Source organism: Episyrphus balteatus, chromosome 1, assembly GCF_945859705.1.
Source record: "Episyrphus balteatus chromosome 1, idEpiBalt1.1, whole genome shotgun sequence".
Classification (NCBI taxonomy): domain Eukaryota; kingdom Metazoa; phylum Arthropoda; class Insecta; order Diptera; family Syrphidae; genus Episyrphus; species Episyrphus balteatus.
The window spans coordinates 71225471-71239475 of NC_079134.1; the positions used below are offsets into that span (position 1 = coordinate 71225471).

Below are 14005 nucleotides of genomic sequence, written 5' to 3' on the forward strand. Positions count from 1 at the left end.
TGAAATCTTGGTCGAAAACTTGAAGATAAGATTTTCTAAGCACCCCTACGTCATATCAAAAATTTAGCTTTTTCGGTTCATTTGCATTTTCAAATGTATGTATATTAGGATTATATTGATTGGACTATAACAGATGATTTATGAAACGGACACTTACTATATGTTTGTAGCATACATTACCTATCTTTTAGTAAGAGCTTATGAATTGATTTTTCTACAATTCATAATTCAATCAAAGTCCCTGAGAGCTTCTGAATTGAATCTTTTCACAATTCCCAAGTCAGAAAGAGCTTATGAATTAAAATTTTGTCTAATTTACAATTACAAACTAGCTTGTGAATTAAATTTTTGTTTAATTCATAATTCAAAACTAGCTTGTGAATTAAAAATTTGTTGAATTCATAATTCAAAGCTAGCTTATGAATTGAATTTTTGTTCAATTCTTAATTGAAAACTAGCTTACGAGTTAAATTTTGGTTTAATTCAAGATTCAAAACTAGCTTGCGAATTAGATTTGTTTTTAAATCATTGATTTCTTAGAGCTTGGGAATTGATTTTTTTTAATTCACAAGCCCCTTATTGACTCTTGAATTAAATCAAAGCTTAAGCTAGGAAATAGCTTAACCTTTTGCAACCCTGCTTCCTTCTATATGAAAATAAAAATCTTTATTTTATATTTTTTCCCTACGTTTCGTCGTAATTTCTCGACTTCTGGTGTGTTTTTTTGTTTACCTATATAGATTTTGTGCAAAAAAAAGACATCGGGATTTTTGAAATCCGTCCAAATGTTTGGCACCACTGTACGTATACTTTGGCAGCTTTCTGTCAAAAATGTGCCGTGCTCATGTTTTTTATCTAACTCCGTAGTGGTATGATCATTATATCCATGATGGATTCAAACATTTTTTTTTTCACAAAAAAACAACACTAATCGTGTGGCCATTGCATCCATGTTGGATTCCAAAAATTTTTTTTTAACAAAAAACCAAAAATCATTTGTATATTCTTAGCTTCATTTTAAGAGCATGACCATCAACATTAGTTGCGTCGTTCTTTTGTTATAAGCGTTTGAAGGTAGCCATATTGATTTTTTTTTCTATTTTTTTTAAATCAAACGTGGAAACTTTTTTATTTTTATTTCTAATTTTTCTAAAAAACTTTGATAATTTTATGTATATATTTGTTCAACAATCTTATCAGGATCCATTTAAGACTTTTATCTGAAAAGTTCATTGCGTATATCTCGAAATATTAACATTTCAATACAATGTCAAACAAATTTTTACTTATTTTTTTCTATGAGAGCTTTTTTCAAAATTCATTTTCTCCACTTTTTATTGTTATTATTTCAGATATTTTTGTATGAACACAACAAATAAAATACCTTGGCACTACTGTTTTTATCGAGAGAAAGTAAAATCTTAATAATTATCTGGATTTTTCAAAAATCTATACAGATAAAGTTTTTGTTGTTTTTAACACGTAAATTGTTTTGATTTCAAAAATCTCGATGCATGCCGTTTTTTTTGCACAAAATCTATATAGATAAACAAAAAAACACACCTATTATATTGACATTACAAAAATTGTTTAAACGTACATGAAAATAATATTTTGTTACATTTATTAATTGATAGATGATTGATAATTAAAAAATTTTGAATTTTCTTAAATAAAAATATAAATTATTGACATTATTTTATGACAGTGCCAAAAGGCGTTCACAATTGAGATTTTTTTTTCGAAGAAAAAACTGGTTTCCTGGTGTCCGAGTGATTGAAAAGGTGTTAAATGGACATTAAAGTGTCCCAAATGTAACCCTGGTGACGAGGAATTCCATTTTTACGCAGGATTGGACTTTATGAAAGCTTAATTGTTACTTGGGGAACATTAAAATAAAAATAAATGACAAAATTAAATAAATATTATGTAAAAATAATTCTGTGAAAATCTAAACCACTCACAGTTCATATACTTTTTTTTAGGTAGCGTGGATTAAATCTGATTCAAAAGCAATACTTGGGATACATACACACATGGTCTCTCTGAATCCAAGATTATCCGTAACCCATAATGGACACAATACATGGAAGCTTTTAATAACTCACGTTCAGTTAAACGATTCCGGTAGTTATATGTGTCAATTGAATACAGATCCCATGAAGAGTTTGGTAAGTAGCTTTGTAAAACCTGCTCAAAAGAACTTTTATGAAACTTCTCCAGTTTCACAATACAGGGTGAATCAGGAAGAATGTGCCAAAAAGCTAGAGCGCGGTAGTTGGGTCAAGACAAGCAAAAACCGGAAAGGAGGAAGGGGGAAGTCTATTCCCCCGTTTAGCCAGGAATGGCAATTTTGTAAAACAAATCGACTTATTTTGGAAAAAATATTATTAAATTCAACGATTACACCTTCAATAACGTGCTTACCTTTTGTAAATCCAAGAACCTCATCTTTTATCTTTTTTTTTATATAAAGTTGCTTATTTTGAAAAATTCGTTTTCAAAATAGAAATTTTGAAAAATGAAAAAAAAATTTTACAACCAATTTTATTTTTTTACTTTGTTATTAAGTTTTACTTATGAAACATTGAACTTTCTTAACGCTCTTACAGCTCATTTTTGAATCCTGAGAGCGAAAAAAGTAAGCATGTACTTAATAACCTAACGTGTTTATATTGGATAATTTTTTTCTCAAAATTTATTTTGACAATTAATTTTGCAAAAACCGTTTCAAAAAACAGCTTTATTTAAAACAAGATAAAAGATGGGGTTCTTAACCTTACAAAAAGGTATATTTCGTTATTGTTGGCAGGGGCGTACACACCATTGGGGCAAGCGGGGCGGTGCCCCGGGGCCGCCGTCACGCCCCAGGGCCCCGAATGGAGACAATGCAGAGAAGGTAACTTTTTATACATGAACGAAGCAAAAAGGTAAGATGTTTCACATGAATCACTTCGGACACAAATCAACGTACGCCACTGATTGTTAGTGTAACCATTGTTTTTTTATCGAATGGGAAATAACTCCCTCCCATGCGATTTTTTCTTCTTTCGACCCAAACTACGCGCTCTATACTAGTTTTTTGGCACATTCCTTCAGAATAACCCTATATAATAGAATCAATATATAATGCATTCCTTTCATTAAATCAATATTAAATGAAAAATTGTTGAAAAAATGTTTTGTAATAATTAAAAAAAAACTTACAATTTAAAGTTTTTTTTATTTTAATTTCGATTTGAAAACATTATTTTGTATAATTAACTCAATTGAAGAATTTTAGGAAACTATTGATAGTAAAATGAACGACTAACTTACACGACCCGCACAAACTTCCACGAACTTACACTTCAAGTAGGGTTGCCAACTTTTTTAAGAAGGAATAGACTATATTTGATTTCAGAGACGAAAAAAAAGAGTACATTTGAAAAAAAAGAGTACCATTTATTTCAAGTCCTGAAAATGTATTTTTTTTGCTTCTTACAGTACATAACAATTTTTTGTTGTTTTTTAAAATATGTAACAACACATTATTGTTGTTAGCATGCAGTACCGCCTTTGCCTATTATTTTTATATTTTATTTTATATAAGTTTGAAATCAATGTCGCTTTTGACTATATTATTGTGCCTGGCTAAACGGTGATTTTTCAATCGCCTAAGCAGTGATTTTGCTGGCAAGAGGGATGAGGAATGAAGGGGGAAGATGCTCACGAAGGGAACTGAATTTTCTGAGGGTATTGCTAAATTGTTCCTCTTTTTGAAGTTTGTTCCTAGAAAATGTAAAAGTGGAACGTGATTGGGCACAACAGTGTGTAGCCACCTCATGTGATTTTTCAACGATTGAAAAATCACTGTGTAGCCATAGCCAGGCACATAATTATTTATAGCCGTGTTTTATTGGTAACTCAGTACTTAGCTCAGTAAAATTTTACACGGTAAACAACAACAAATGATTGCTAAGGATAAACAAAAGTTTTTTATTTAATGGTTTACAGAGAAAATTTTTTTCTTAACTTATACATTTTTGACCCTTCAACATTGAAGAATATCCTTTTGTGTCTGAGTTTTGCTTGGAAGATACCACAACACGACAACCGACTGAACAAGCTGTTACAAATATGTGTATCGTGTATGACTAAACGTTCAAATTCAAAATTCTTTAAGAGCTCATTTTTGATCAATTTCAACGAAGCCCTATTTCTCTCCTCTCGCCATTTCATATTCAAGACCGAAGATACTCTCTCAGTGAATGCTGAAGTGGCAAGAACAGATAGAATATGGCTTACAATTTTTGCAGTTATCAATATAATTCATCGAAATAAAAATATATAAGAAGGTTAACTCAATTTTAAATACCTTGATATTTTACAAGAAAAAATCTAATATTTTGAGGTCTTAAACAAAACAAAGTAAAATAGAGAACAAAATTAAAATTTTAGTAAAAAAAATTAAATTTTAAGTTTGACTAAACACAAAACAAATAGGTCGTACTAAAACAACGAAAAAAATTAAAGTGTTTTGTACTCTCTAAATTACAATTGTTAAAATTTGGAAATTATAAGGTCGAATATTTTAAGCCTCGTTTTTTTTCATTCAATTCTATCTTTAGAAATATGAAAGTTATCCACCAATTTGTAAACGTTATGATGCTTATGTTTATGTGGTGGTACACTCAGCCTTAATTAAAAAAAAGAGTATTTTGACTTACTCTATCAGAGTTATAGATTATAGAGTACACATACGTGAAATAGATTACAATACTCTTTTTTAGAGTACGGTTGGCAACCCTAACTTCAAGTTGCTAAAATATTTAAGAATTTTTATAGGTGTAGAAATTTGGTAAAGGTCTATAAAAAAAATTGTTTTTAATGTAAAATTTGTTTTTCAAACAAAAAAACCAACATCTTAAATCGAATTGAGCTTCTTCACAATTATACAATTTCTTTCCTTTTTTTTTTAGATGCATTTTTAGAAAAAATAATTTTCAAAATATTAATATTTTAAATGATTTTTAAAATTTTTTTTTTTATAAAATTGGTATACCATATTGTAGCAATTATTAATCAACACCTAAGCCCAACATTTAAAAAAATTCACTGGCACGTTTTCAAAAATTTGATTTTTTCAAAAATGTTTTAGAAACTTTTTTAAAAATCCAAATTTTTTTTTTCAATTTTATTTTTGATTTTTATTTAAATTATATATATTTAAATTATATAACAGTTAAAACGAATAAGTTATTTTCAAGAAAATAAAAAAAAAAAAAAACGTTCTATGTCAGGCACCGATAGTACCTACTAGGGATGTTGCGAATATCCGCACCCGCAAATGCGGAACTTCCACATGATTTGGGACATCCGCCTCCGCATCCGCAACAATCAATGCGGATTTTCATGCGGGTGCGGATGCAAAGAAGATGCGACAAGAAAGAATTGGTTGGAGCCAGCGAATGGCGCGTACAAGTGGCAGTCACACCGAGTAATACGTCTGTTACTGTTACTGATTTTTTTTTTGGGAAAAAAAAAATCATCGAGGCACGAAATGTCTTGGTGATCGGACGTTGTTAAAATTGCTGCAATCCGTTTAACCTTTCTTTTTCAAATTGTTTTATTATAATCCAAAGTCTTGGCAAATAAATCCCAAAAACATATATAATAATCGTTTGAAAATTAATTAAAATTTTGTATGTGCAAATTTGAACTATTATTATTCAAGTGGAAAGTCTTTAATAAATCGATTAAACAGCAAAAAAAATCCGTTATATTCCTTGTTACCAATACACCCATGGGTTCCGTAATACGTAAAACAAGATCGGGATTAATTCTCAATAATTCTCCAAGTTCACCGTCGATCATACCGGCAACACCCAACTCAATTGCATGTAGAGCAACAAAACTTTAAGCAACAACGACTAAAGCAACACCGCCTACTAAACATACCACAGGAGCGACTGCAGCAACAAATTCAACAACAGCGTCAACCAGCAACAACTACACAAAAATCCTCGAAAAGGTAGAGGCGCAAAGTAAGTCAATCCTAGATAGATTGTCAGCGATTGAAAATAACTTAACACGAAAAATTAATTCAGTTGAATCTAATTTAACACAAAAGTTTGATACAATTTTTCAAAATGTTGAATTATTAGAAGAACGAGTCAAAGCTCTAGAAAATTGCAACACAACAACAATGAAACAAGTTAGTGATGAATTAACCAACATTAAAACTCAATTAAAAACCCCGATGCCTCTTACACAAGAGTGTCAAAATTTAAACGACGAACTCATATCTCTAAAGAATCAATTAGAAAAAACTTGGAATCTGATGCAATACTAATTGGTATACCATTCTTTCCGGATGAAAATTTTTCTTTCCACTCACTAAACATTCAACCACCACCACTAAATAAAATTTTCCGAGTACGGCCAAGACAAGATTCTACCATTATAATAAAGTACTTAATCGCGCACGAGAAATGTAAAGTAATTAAAGCGGTTGCCGATTTTCGTAAACTGCACTCGCGCCAATTATTACTTAAAGACATTTACGAAATTGGTTCCGACGCACCAATTTCTTCTTTTTTCTGTTTATACTGCACATGGTCTCGTCTGCGTAAAAGTAAAGAAAAGTTCTGAAGCTGTCAATGTTGATTCTCTTGATCACCTTGACACTTTAACGAATGGGTGCTTTCACAACAATACCCACCATAAAGGACAGCACGATAGAAACGAAGATGAAATTTCACCAAACTGCGATCATCAACCGGAGTTGCCAACTTCAAATAACTACTTATTTATTTTTAATTGCAATTTTTAACTTTTTTTCAACAATTTTTAAAAACTCATTTCTTTATTTATTTAAAATTCTTAATTTATTTATAACTTTAATTTTCTTTATTATTTTTAAAGTTTTAAATTTAATATTTTTCCTTATTTTACTATTTTCTCAGAAGCACCAAATGATTATAGCACCTAGAAGTAACTTAAGTATGTTAGGGTTGTTGATGAAATGTTTTTGTTTATTCTCTCTCCGGCGGCCTTCCTATTCACTTAGCTCAAAAATTTATGAATCAATTATTATTATTATTAATTATTATCTATGGGTAGCAATGGGGATTCAAAGGCCAGTACTAATGAACGAAATAGCACAACGCGTGCAATGTTAAGAATATTTCGTAATAGGTATGAGGGTGTCTCTCTCTGTCACACTAATGCACAAAGCCTACGAAATCATTTACATGAATTTAAGCACAAATAATTATATACAGATATCTCATCTTCATAGAAAAAAGTGACATATGAAACTGAAAATCACCACTTTGAAGAGCTTTTAAAAAAGCTCTTTTCGATGAAAAATTTGAGAAATTTTAAAATGCTTTTTTTTCTCTTTGGAATTTTGATTATTTATTCTCTGATTCTCTTTTACGTGGTCTTTGAGAGTGAGTATCATCTATCATGTGTTTTCACGGCTCTGCCTCAGACAGAGCGAGAAGATCTTTTTGTATGGATAGAAAAGAAAAAAAAATCATGGGCATAACGGTCTTGACTCTTGACTGTATCTCTGAAATTTGTTCTTGTATTCTTGTTGTGTTTTTGCATTGCAAAATCGCGCTTTAACTGTTTCTTTTTTAAGGCGGGATTTATGGTAGAAAAATAGAGGTGTGTGTGTGCAGATGGATTGTGGACGTATTTAAAAATAAAAACCTGAGCAGTAAATGCATTTTTTTCCTTAATATTTTTTTCATAAGCTAGGTTCAGGTTGAGATGAGGAATAAAAATATGAGGTGATCTGTGGTTTTGCAATATTGTTTGTCAATTAAAAAAATGGAAAGGCAAACAGAAAATCGTCGTATTTGAAGTATAAGAGCACAAAAGAAAATAGTACTCAGATACGATTGCAACTCAAGACCGTTGTGCACATATGTGTTTTTTTTTCTGTCCATAGAAGTAGACCTTGCAGCTCGAGTATTGAGTCTTCCTGGCGCACGTTTTTTGTTTCTTTCTATCAAAGGAATATACGGTTGACGCTGGTCAGTCTGCCTCAACGAGAACGATTCATTAAAAAAACAACACAAAAAACTTACTCAGTAGTTCAGTGCCTACTCACAAAAGATCTATTAGAAGAGAAAGAAAGAATAAGGAATATGTACTAGTATCTACATACATATTTGGGTTGGTTTTTTGTTTTTGTTTGTTTGTTTTTTTTTTTGCAATTTAGTTTTGTTTTTGTTTCCTTGGATGGCGCGATTGAGTAATTGTGTGTAGGTATGCAAAAGGATTGTGAATGCATTTTAAGAAAGTAGGTAGGTACCTAGTACTACCACCTGATCAATGAATGAAATTTTGTTCTTTAATATTTTTTCATAGAATAGGTTAGGGTTTGGAATATACAAATGAGATCTGGTTTTGGGATATTTTTTGGAAATCAAGGAAAAAAGTTTTATTTGTTTGCGCATTGATTTGGTTTGTGTTTTTGTTTAACTGGGGTATGAAATCATGAGTATCTAATTAGGTAGGTGAAACAGGTCGGACTGGGGCAAAAGGGCCCGGGTGGCAAAATGAAAAAGGGGCACCGCTGCATACAAAAAAAATTACAATACTACAAACATTTCTCGAAGAAGAAAAGAGATATTTGAGATTTAACGGATTTAGAAAGACAAGATTTAGAAACCGTTAGAAATTTATTTATAACAAATAAACAAATGCTAAGAAATAACCTCGAAAACTGATAAAAAGCGGCATTTTCGATATTCTAACGGGATTATCTCAAAAACGTGATGTGATAAAATTTTTTTGACCTCGGATTCGAGCTCAGCACCCAAAAAACCTAGGTATAGAAAAGTATATCTCGGTGTCTGTAACAAAAACATTGTTGACCAGTGTTATCTATAAATCAAGAACAGCGGAAACGTCTGGTTTGTCTTTGATCCATATTGCAGAACCAAATTAAATACCTTAATACCTACTAAATTGGAAAAAAAAAGGAAATAAATTCCTCCTTTATTTAGTTCTTTTATTTTTCATGTCTTGTAGAATTACACATTCTAATTTTGTTGTTGTTTCGTTTGTGTAGAGTTAAGAAAATTACTAATTTAACAATAAAATTATTTAGTGGAGTAACTGAAGCTAAAAAATGTTGTAAAGGGCGGAAACAGATCCGATATTCATGATCTTTTCTTACAAACGTCGGTAATTTAAAAATACTCTTATCTCTATGAAAAATTGCTTGAAAAATTGCACTGCTTCCGTTTTGCTTTTAATATTTAAATTACTTAAGACTTTAATTTGTGTTTTGTTGGTTTTTTTTTTCAAAAAAAATATTCCTAAATGATATGAAAAGATTGCCTGAGTTGTTTGAAGACATTATTAAAGCGACAGAAGCAATTTTCTAACAAATTGACAAATTTCAAAATCAAGTAAACGGAAATTGAAAGCAGTGAATTTGAGAAACTGGTCCCCAAACTCAGAATTTTGAACTTATCTTTCATTTCTTTTAATATTTAGTAGGTACCTACAGTAGAACGGTCACGTAGTGAGCAATTACAGTGAAATTTAAGCCCATAAAATTATGAAAATTATTATAAGATACCTAAACCATAAAAAATGATTTAGTTACATCACTAATCAATTTAATTCAGATGATAATTTAATACATAGCATTTATTGATTCTGCATCAGCTACTAAGTACATTAATCAACAATATTTTTTTCGCGCAATATTCTTATATTATTCTTATATTCATGCATACAAAAGTGATTTATACAGGGTGATTCAGGAGTAATGTGCCAAAAAGCTAGAGCGTGTAGGTTAGGTCGAGACAAGAAAAACATCGTATTGGAGGGAGGCTATGGGAGGGAGGCTCTATTCCCCTTCGTTTAGCGTTGAGGGGCAATATAAAAAAAAATTGACTTATTTTGGAAAAAAAATTATTAAAAATCAAAGGTTATACTAATAATAACGTGTTACACCTTTTTGTAAAGCCAAAACCCTAGTCTTTTACAAATATTTTAAACAAAGCCATTTTATGGCACAGTTTTTGAAAAATTAATTTTTATAATAAAAATTTTGAAAAAAAAAATGGAAAAAAAAATTTCAAAGAAATTTTTTTCAAAATTTCATGTAATTAAGTACTAATTTAGTTTTTTAAATTCGATGCTCTTATTCTTTTTTAAACAAAATAAAAACCAAATTGAAAAATATTTTGTGATTTTCCTCTTTATTTTTTGTTTTTACATGGCTGGACTTGTTGATAAATTAATTTATGAAACATTAACCATTCGTCAACTATTTTTCAAACATTTAGACATTTTTTGATCAACTTTTTTCATTGATAACACCTGAAAACTTACCTGAGAATTTTTCTTACTATGTCTGTGGTGCTCGCTGCCCATGGATTCTAGCTGTAAGGGTCTTAAGGCAGTATAATTGTTTTATTTTTTTTTTTATAAAAAACAATGAAATAGTACTTGCGCAAGCTGTTCAAAATAAAAAAAAGGACTTTTTAAATCATATTCTTTGATTTTTAATGGATTCAAGAGAATCATTTTTTCCTAGATAACATTTGAATTCTTATCCTTCGTATTTGCCATTTCTTGTCCTCGATTGATCTTTTGGATGTACATTATTATTTGTTATTCAATTTCCATTAAGAAATTGCCTAAAGTCCCTTAAAGCTAGAATCCATGAGCAGCGGGCACCCAGACATAGTAAAAAAAATTCTCAGGTAAGTTTTCAGGTGTTATCAATGAAAAAAGTTGATCAATTCAGGATTAATCCAATACGGTCTCACTTTATTGTATCCTTAATTAAGTCTAAATGTTTAAAAAATAGTTGACGAATGATTAATGTTTCATAAATTAATTTATCAACAAGTCCAGCCATGTAAAAACAAAAAATACATGAAATTAAAAAAAAAATTACTTTGAAATTTTTTTTCAAAATTTTTATTTTAAAAATTAATTTTTCAAAAACTGTGCCATAAAACGGCTTTCTTTAAAATGTTTGTAAAAGACTAGCGTTTTGGCTTTACAAAAAGGTGTAACACGTTATTGTGTTACACCCCCCCCCCTCCCATACGATTTTTTTCTTGTCTCGACCTAACCTACAAGCTCTAGCTTTTTGGCACATTACTCCTGAATCACCCTGTATAATTGAATATGAATAAAAAAAAAGTTTCAAAAAAATTCAAAAATTTTTGAGAAACCCGACCTTTTCTATAAAAGGTTTATTTTGGTCCTAAAGCAAATTTTCCCTCTACGGAATCACTCTTAGTTACCAATTTTCAAGTAGGAAAATCGCTACAGATCGAGGTAGAGGCAGACAGTCAAAATTATTGCGAGGCCCAATCTTCGATTTTTGTTATCTCGAGTTCGATTTTTTTACGAATTCTTAACTTTTCCGTAAATCGTAAGCCGCAAGTAAAAAAATGAATTTAAATTTAAAAGAATATTTTTTGGAAAAAAAAAAAATTAATTGAAAAAAAACGTTTATTGCAACTGAAAAAAAATGCATCAATAAAAAAATTGTATAAGGTACAACAGAAAAATATTTTCATTAAAAAAATAATTATTGCAACTAAAATTGTAAGAAGTTCGACGAATATTAAAAATGAACTATTTTTTGCCCACACCCCCACACTTTGCATTGATTTGTTTTTTCTATGGAGAATTTTTTTTTATTTGCAATAGGTACAATTTTTTTAAGGCAAAATATTGTTTTTGTCAATAAAGATGGTGCAATAGTATTTTTTTAATGCAAAACATTATCAAGTTGCAGTAAATATTTGTTTTAAAAAAGATTTTTTACAACCCTGCTTTATTTTTTTTATTTCTTGCTTCCATGTTCCATAAAAAAAAATAAAGTTCACCTGGATGAATGCAAAAACATGAATAGAATTCGCCAATTCATTCACTCTTCTCTATCTAAGAACCTGCTTACCTACCTGTCCATCTACTTAAATTTTCACAGACCCATACACAACAGACACCACACTTGTTTGCACAATGTAGCGAACACACAAGTATCTTGTCTATGGGCCGCCTTATGCACGCAGACGTCATGACGCCCAACGACATCGGCCTTATGTATGTATACGCAAATACCCATACTATGCTCATGTTTATATTTCACCAACAATCTGATCGGTGCCCAGTGCCCATGAAATCTCAAAACCAGCCGACACTCTTATAAAATATTTTCAATTACATACAGTTTATGTACCTACATATCGTCGGCGTAAAGCAAAATTGTTGTACGCCGACGATATCTATTTGAAATATTTCACAGCAGCTGATTGCTTAGAAAGTCAAAGACGAATTGAAATCACTTCTATCTCTGTCTACCCACAAGCACTCCTTTTTTTTATTTTCGCGGGAGAGTGAGTAAGTTCATGGTCGTTAAGAGATCCTTTCTTATTGTTCTCTTTTTAAATTGAAAAAAAAAAGCGTTTTTGTCGGCTGAAAAATTCTCTTCTCCTTTTTGATTCAAATTTAAAAAGCTCTTGTCGGCTGAAATGTGTCGGCTGGAAAAAATTTTGATGACCATTTTTTTCTATGGGATGCGATATCTGTATATAATTGTCTGTGATTTAAGCATATTTTTGAGGAGGGTGTTGTTGATATTATTTGTGTATCCGAGACTTGGCTAACAGCTGATGTGAACGATAGCGTACTAGGAATCGCGAACTACAGAATTTATAAAAGCGATCGCGCGAGTAGGGGAGGAGGTGTAGCTGTTTTTATTAAGGATAAATTAAACTCCAGAATTGTTAAAAAAAATACGATGGTACTGTTTTGGAGTTTATTTTTATCGAAATTTTCAATGATGGTGAGAAGTGTTTCATAGGTGTGGTGTATAAGCCCCCCGATATTTCTTTGATGCCGGGTACAAAGGGGTTGAGTCAAAATAATTGATTTTCGGATTTTTATTGGACTTCAGTCAGTTTTTTTTTCTCTTTCGTTTGGTCCTATCGCCATAGCTCTAGCGTATCTCCTTCCGTTAGTAATGATTCGGTACAAAGGGTTTAAGTCAAAATTTTTTTAAATTGTATGGTACTAAGGGCCTAAGTTGACTTAACTCCTTTGTTTTTGCATACATTTTTAATTTTTAAATAAAAAAATTGATCATAAAGCGTTAAGTCAAGAGGAAGAAAAAAAACGAAAAGCGATTTTTCTACAGTATTATATTATTTCAAAAAGAATTTTCACATTTGGTAATTAATCACATTAATATTTCCAACTTTCTTTTGTAAATTAAACCTTGTTATCAATGTAAACAAAGATTTTTCTTGACTTAACACCTTTGGACCAAGTTTATTTTTGAAGCCTAAATGGCTCTAAAGTGTTAAGTCAACACAAATGTTTCTTAAAAACTGTCATTTTCTGGTCAACAGCATATGGATATTAAAATAGATCTTATAAATGATGTTTCTGCATCATTACTTTTTAAAAATAATAATATTCAGATTTACAAACAAAAATTGAAACTTCAATTTCATTTTCCTCAAAACTACATTTTCTGACTTAACACCTTTGTACCCGTCGCCAAAGATTTATGATTCCGGAATTATTACGAACATTCTTGAAGAAATTACCCCCTATTATAATCATATCGTAGTAGCTGGGGATTTAAATACTAACTTTCTTGATGAACGTAATACTCCAGTCAAAGCGTCATTTGACCTTGCGCACAGAGGCACTGTCAGTTTTTATTTCATAGATCGATAGTGGTATATTTAAAAGGCTTAAACCCAATTTCTCACCACCTGATCATTCTTTTTAGCGGAGTTATTCACAAAAATGCATTTTTTGGGATATTTTACTTCCAAGCTAATATCTTTGCTCCAGATTGTCGTAGACCAAAAAATAAACATACATTCTTTTCCTTATTAATACAGTAAAATAAGGAGAAAAAAGGGGTAAATCTCGGAATGAATGTTAGTTGAAATTTTTTTTGCTCATTATCTTCCTTTTGCCATTCTATAACATATCTCAAAAGTCTAGAAAAATC

General features: G+C 30.6%; 1 protein-coding gene across 3 annotated transcripts in view; it reads left to right on the forward strand.

The window, feature by feature from the left end:
- The window catches only part of LOC129905981 (lachesin), a 522046-nt gene that overhangs the window by 191467 nt on the left and 316574 nt on the right, over positions 1-14005 (forward strand). For all 3 annotated transcript variants that reach the window (XM_055981616.1, XM_055981617.1, XM_055981615.1), the window contains one exon: positions 1986-2171. In XM_055981616.1, the coding sequence (XP_055837591.1) occupies positions 1986-2171 (186 nt within the window). The remainder of the gene's footprint in view (positions 1-1985; positions 2172-14005) is intronic.